Below are 6,665 nucleotides of genomic sequence, written 5' to 3'. Positions count from 1 at the left end.
CCCCCTCGAAAGTTTCCTGTACCTGACTTCGCACCTCAAGGTCCATTAGTTTTCGTGACAAGTGTCTGCCACAGCCCTTTAACCGATGTTATCGGCAGAATAGGGTACCGTTCGGTGAAGAATTGAGTTCTGTTTGCCTTCTCCGACGACTGAACCCGATTCCTTTCTTCGTGCACCTGTCACCTGTCACCAGGTTTCTCAGGAGAAAGTCATGCTTTCGTTCAAAACATAAAGTAACTTCAGTTCCGCGGTCTCAGACCTTTGTTCCGACCGCTCTCCTCGTTTTAGGTCACGAACTTTGTCACACTTTCAGAGGGGTGTCAGTCGCTGACCAATACCCCTCGGTACAGATCAGACGACCACAACCAGGTGACAAAAGTAGTTCAGGGTCTCATTTACGTCCGAACACACATGGTCTCTAAAATCTGTGATGTACGAAGGCATACGACTTTTCGAGAATACCTCTACGTCCTTTAAGTAAAAGGTCGTACTAAGACCCGTGGACGGGTGCATCACGGGTTTTGGTGGTCATTGACCACATGCATGCGTACCGTAATGACAGGGCTACGGACGTTTAAGGGGACTGGACTTGGGGGTATCTCTTATACACCACCATAACATTCTTCTTCGACTTTCTGTGGTTCACCTCGCAATACCTAAGTCCTTGACAACGCAGGCGTTGTGTTACCGACTATTTTTAGGACTCGACTGCAGCCAGGAAATTGTTCTACGCATGGTCGTTCCAATTCTCTCTTTCTTTTCTGGACCCCTCCCGCTCCCCCCTGGCCAAGGGCCACGTCTGTTACAAGCTTGTTACGTTAACTCGATTTCGGTCGATAAACTTCCGTAGAAAAGTAAGAGTATTGCTGACGAGTCGTTACGGGTGCTCCGCCTACTGGGAGGTACGGTGCAGCGCGCTAACTAACGTAATTAGGCCGTTTTCCTAAGGGTTGGTGCTATGACTCACGTCATTACTGTAAAAAGTTTACAACTAACACAAACGATCAATATTTAGAAAAAAAATTGAACCAGACTCCTCTGATAAGATCTAGCAAAAACTCTATCTAAAAAACTCAAAAGAATCTCGACATACGCTATTAGCTCGTATAATTTTATTATTTTCCCGAACGCTTATAAAAGTCAACTAACCATTACACCTTACGGTCTTAACACACCTCACTGTCAAAAAAAAAACTTTAACGACTAATGTCCCTCCTCTTATCTTACTTGCATACATAGCGTGACTTATAGAGCCCGCTCACTTCCAAAGACCCTCACCTGCCACCAGGCACATACAAGAGCAGCAAGGACCTGCAGCGCACCAGCGCCTCCCGCGACGCTCGCGCAGGGAGAAGAAGTGGTGGAGGGAGAACACAGGCGACGGAAGACAGAGAAGGATGAGAAGAGTCTGCAACGAGACGGCGAAAACCGGACGACCAGTAGGAGATGCAGAGACTCACTAGGGAGAAAGTAGAAGGCCGGGCAGAAGCCCATAGGAGAGGGAGAACGGAATACACGGGAGCGACCGAAGGAGGGGGAAGCAGGCTGCAGGCCGAAAGGAGAGATCGCTCAAGATCTTCTAGATTGTCTTCAATAAAACTCAATTTAACCCAGTAGAGCGTTTCATTATTCACCCACACACTAGGAAGCGACTCTTCTTCACAATGCTGTTAAGGCTGCGGTCATCTCTCTTGGTTGTGCAGCGTTTCCTGCCACATTTCCCCCTTCCAACAGACTTTTTGTGGATGTGCTTTGAAACTGCACTCTGTGAACAGCTTGCTCTTTGAGAAATTTCTTTTTGTGTCTTACCCTCCTGATGGAGGGTGTCAATGACGGTCCTCTGGACAGCAGTCAGATCAGCAGTCTTCCCCATACTTGTGATTTAGTTTACTGAACCAAGCTGAGTGTTTTTCAAGGCTCAGGAAACCCTTGCAGGTGTTTCGAGTTAATTAGACGATTCAAGTGATTCGTTGAACACCCTACTAGTATACTTTTTCATGATATTCTAATATTTAGAGATAGGATATTTGAGTTTTCTTAAGCTGTATGCCATAATCAGCAATATTAAAATAATAAAAGGCTTGCAATATTTCAGTTGATTTGTAATGAGTCCAGAATGTATGACATTTTTGTTTTTTAATTGCATTACAGAAAATAAAGAACTTTATCACAATATTCTAATTTTCTGAGACAGTCCTGTATATCAATCCCAGTGCTCATGTGTTTCAAAGTTCCAGCTCAATAAATTGTTGTTCATCTACAGCTTGTTGCATTATTTCATGCATTGATATTATCAATAAGACATAATATCTAAGCATTTACAATGTAGACTTGACTGGCACATCTTTTAAATCAAGTAAGTAGTCAGGTGTCCTAGGGGGTTGTGTGTGTGTGTGTGGAGGGGAGGGGGGCGCGGATGGGGGCGGAAAGCTTCAGGGGCCTATAGATCATCACTTAATATGGTACCTGGAAAATCAGGAGGTAGCATGGAAAAAAATGTCAAGGCAAGCGTGGGAACCCTGTTCTTTCCTTTTGCCAGATGATGCCAGTAGGAGCGTTTCTGGTGTTTTACTCACGTTTGATGTGAAGAAAACACGGTTAAACTGAATTATTTTCAATTTAATTATTATATCTTCCACTCACCCAAAGTTACAGGCTAACAACGCATGATTCAAATGGTTTCAGTTGAGTTTAAATTAAGAGTAATAACTTTATTTTCTGGCCTGGAAACTTTAAGGAGAGCATATTAACTGTATGTTAATAGATCATAAGAAATGTCCAAACCCCTGGAGAACACATGTCATAGCTTTCTGTCAATGGGGGGGGGGGGAAATAAGCAGGTTTCATATTTCTATAACTGTAGATCGATTTGATAAACACTTTTGACTACGGCAGAGTCATTTGTCATGAGGAAAATGCAGAATGTAACCCCTCCTGCTAAGGACAAAAGCCAGATGTTAACGGGTGTTCATCTTTGTCCAAGGGGGAAAGGGGTGTGTGACTCGTTTGTGTGAGTCTCCTGCACCAATGAAACCCAGCCCATATGTGCTCATAAGACACTAGATAACAAGCAGGATGGACACATGACTTTAATGATATACAGTTCCAAACATTCAAAGAAAGAAAACCAATGAGAAAACGTCAGAACACTTTGCATCAGTTACACTCTGAATCTCGTTCTACTTTTTGTATAATGACAATAAAATAACTTGACATTACATGTTACTTGTTAGACGCTTTTATCCAAACCACTTGCATACTCAATACTGTGGACAGTCACAGGAGCAATTTGAGGTGAAGTGTCTTGCCCAGGGACACAACGACATGCTGACTGCAGTGGGGTTTGAACCTGTGACCCCCTGATCCGAACACCAACGCTCTATCCACTGCGCCACACGCCTCCAACATAACATAATCCTTCTCTTTTTGTAAATGGCCAACTCAACATAGTATCTTGGCTTTAGACCACTCAAATACATTTCAGGTTCCTCAACAGAAAGACATTCTTGAGGCAAAGTACTTGGGGATATGCAACATAAAGTAAAACTCCTCCTCAACATCCTCAAGATCCCCACAAACTGCCCTATCTGTAAAACTTATTTGTAAATATTGCAATTAATTCTCTTTTTGTATCCTATAGGAAAAGTCAGATGATCCTTATTACTCCAAACTCCTACATCATATAAAGACAGAAGAGGAGGACGAAGACCCCTATGAGGAGGAGGATGAAGAAGGCAGGGTGCCTCACTTCAGGGGAGGTGTAGAAAGGAGAGGGCGTTTTGGGGACCCTGAAGACGAAGCAGATGAGAGGGACTCCAGGAGTGCACTCTTGAACCCCTCCGTTAAAACTCCTTTTGGAGACAGTGACCAGTCGCTCTGCAGCTCCCCGCAGGCCGGCCCCAGCAGCGAGGGCGGCAGTGAGACCCAGGAAAAGGGTCCGCGTCGCAAAGCCCGCCGGAAGCGCCGTGTACCCAACAGAGAGCTGAGCCGGGAGCTGAGCAAAGCCCTGAACCAGGAGATCCAGAAGACGGAGGACTGCCTGGCCAACGAGAACCGGCAGCCCCTCAAGGTGGAGCCGCAGACGGAGAACGAGGAACCCCAGAGGCTGTTCCGCAACGAGCTGGGGGATCAGAGGCCCCACCTCAAGAACAAAGAGATGAACGGGACCCCCTGGGAGCTGCGCCACTTCTACCCCAGTCAGATCACCCCGCTGGGCTTCAACAGGAGCACCCCCACCAACCGGCCCGTGCCCCCACACTCCCCGCCCAAGTGTGTCCAGATGGAGCGGCACGTGATTCGGCCGCCCCCGATAAGCCCGCCCCCCGACAGACTGCCGCTGAAAGACGGGAAATCCCACGTCATTCAGCGAGAGGTGTGGATGAAGATCTTCGGATACCTCACCCACCAGGAGCTGTGCGTCTGCATGAGGGTCTGCAAGACGTGGAACCGATGGTACGGGGACGGGACACACTCGTTTAACATGAGGGGCGATACTGCTTAGGAAAAATATCTCATCAGTTATAAGCTACGAACAATTTATATCTCAAAGTTTTTTATATCATCTCTAAAACGACACAGCTGTTGGATTTCACCTGTCGATGTTTATGATCGTTCCCAAAAGCATCGCTCTTGCAAACTAATTCCCCAAATGTCATTTTGAATTCGTATTGATTTTTACAAATGTCTACTTTATCATATCATTTAGTTTGACTTCAACTTCACACAAATGCACCATTTAATTTGAAATGCAGTTTGCAGGTGGCAGCTTCTTTTCCATTGATTTATTATTGAAAAACTAACTGAATGGGAAAATTGCCTTTTCAAGTCAGTTTTAATTTGAAGTCAGGTTTCACACGTTCTTGCAGTAATGCATTGGGTTACCATTCTTAGCTCAAACATGTCTTTTGCTTTGGCGCTGTTTCCCTGAAGATACAAAAAACACACCACATCTGCCCATTTACAAAAGAGCAGACCGCCAAAGTAGGGTCTTAAAAAGTATTTGTTCTCTATGTTAACAATAATGTAATACAACAAACCCTAAACACATTGAAAACATCCCCCAACTGTCGAAACACAAATATTGCTGCTCAGATTTTATACATCTTAATAACATGGTTACATATAAATATTCTTTCTGATGTCCAGGTGTTGTGATAAGAGACTCTGGACGATGATCGACCTGAACCGCTGCACCTCCATCACGCCTCTCATGCTGAGTGGGATTATCCGCCGGCAGCCGGGCTCCCTGGACCTCAGCTGGACCAACATCTCCAAGAAACAATTGGGCTGGCTTATAAACAGATTGCCAGGTAACTATGAGTGATTCTTGAACTGCAGACAAGGAAACTCTCCCTGTTTTAGTTCCTTCTGTCCAGCATCAGTATTTGAAAGTGCTGCTGTGTGTTTTCAGGTCTTCGGGTGTTAAAGTTGTCGGGGTGTTCCTGGGCGGCGGTCTCTGCGCTCTGCACCTCCAGCTGCCCTCTGCTGCGCACCCTGGACGTCCAGTGGGTAGAGGGGCTCAAAGACGCTCAGATGAGGGACCTCCTCTCTCCCCCCACAGACAACAGACCAGGTAACCATTAGGTCAATGGAATCAAGCAAAGCCATCATTCTAACGTTTAGTTACTCCTTTATGAGCACCCTTAATGATTCAATCACTACATTTAAAAGTATAACATTTCAACGTTAAAAGGAGAAATTATTAACCTGTTATTGTTTGTTTATTATCCCAAATGTTTCCAATTTTTTTTAATACTAAAGAAATCTGTCAAATGAATCCACTTTACACACGTGTCAGCATAAGGGTTGTCTGCGGAAGCGGTCATAACATTTAGTTTTTAATAGATTTTTAGGCCACATTTTTATGATGCAAATTTAAAATCGTGATCGTTTTAAATTACATATTTAATCTTTATGAAGATTTACAATTACTTTTAAAGGGTTTTAATCACATGGTCCATAAGTATAATATTACACAGGTTTCCTGTATGATTGCTCATTTTTGACGAGTTTTCTTGAAATATAGGTATAATATTTTTGTCCTCAGACCTAAGTTAGATTTAAATCTTAGGAATACAAATCAGCTTTAAAGTACGAACATAATGTGACTGACTTCTCATTTATAGCTTTTAGACATCGTACAGATCCTTATTTACTGTCGTGCACCTGTTGACAAAATACATGAACTAATCTGTGATGTTCTTTATGTGACTCTGATCACAGGTCAGCTGGATAACCGCTGCAAGCTGCGGAACGTGGAGGACCTGCGCCTGGCGGGGCTGGACATCACCGACGCGTCTCTACGCCTCATCAGCCGGCAGATGCCCTCTCTCTCCATGCTGGACCTGAGCTACTGTAACCACATCAACGACCAGTCGGTCAACCTGCTGACCGCCGCCGGGACCACCACCAGGGACTCCCTAACAGACATCAACCTGTCAGGTGAGAGAGGCACGGGGGGGCTGACATACAGGTGTGAGACTGTACGAAGTTAGATGCTCTAATTAAAATGGCCACACAAGCTAGTTTAAAGGGAAACTCGTCACTAGATGAGTTATTATAAATCGATCGGGTAGTGGGTAGGGTTGCCAGAAGCTGACCATGATCAAAATCGATTATTCGGCCGCCCTGGCGAATAATAATCAATTATTCGACCCCCCCCCCCC

At 44.8% G+C, this 6,665-nt stretch overlaps 1 protein-coding gene across 1 annotated transcript in view; it reads left to right on the top strand.

Annotated features, from left to right (window-relative positions):
• Nucleotides 1–6,665, top strand: part of kdm2ba (lysine (K)-specific demethylase 2Ba) — a 21,937-nt gene that overhangs the window by 9,963 nt on the left and 5,309 nt on the right. Inside the window, exons 8-11 of the mRNA XM_010765922.1 lie at nt 3,641–4,452; nt 5,146–5,309; nt 5,411–5,572; nt 6,223–6,441. Coding sequence (XP_010764224.1) covers nt 3,641–4,452; nt 5,146–5,309; nt 5,411–5,572; nt 6,223–6,441 — 1,357 coding nt within the window. The remainder of the gene's footprint in view (nt 1–3,640; nt 4,453–5,145; nt 5,310–5,410; nt 5,573–6,222; nt 6,442–6,665) is intronic.

Source organism: Notothenia coriiceps, unplaced genomic scaffold (genome assembly GCF_000735185.1).
Source record: "Notothenia coriiceps isolate Sejong01 unplaced genomic scaffold, NC01 NC01_scaffold00002825, whole genome shotgun sequence".
Classification (NCBI taxonomy): domain Eukaryota; kingdom Metazoa; phylum Chordata; class Actinopteri; order Perciformes; family Nototheniidae; genus Notothenia; species Notothenia coriiceps.
The sequence above is the reverse complement of the archived record's forward strand: the minus strand, read 5'-3'. Positions and strand labels throughout refer to the sequence as shown.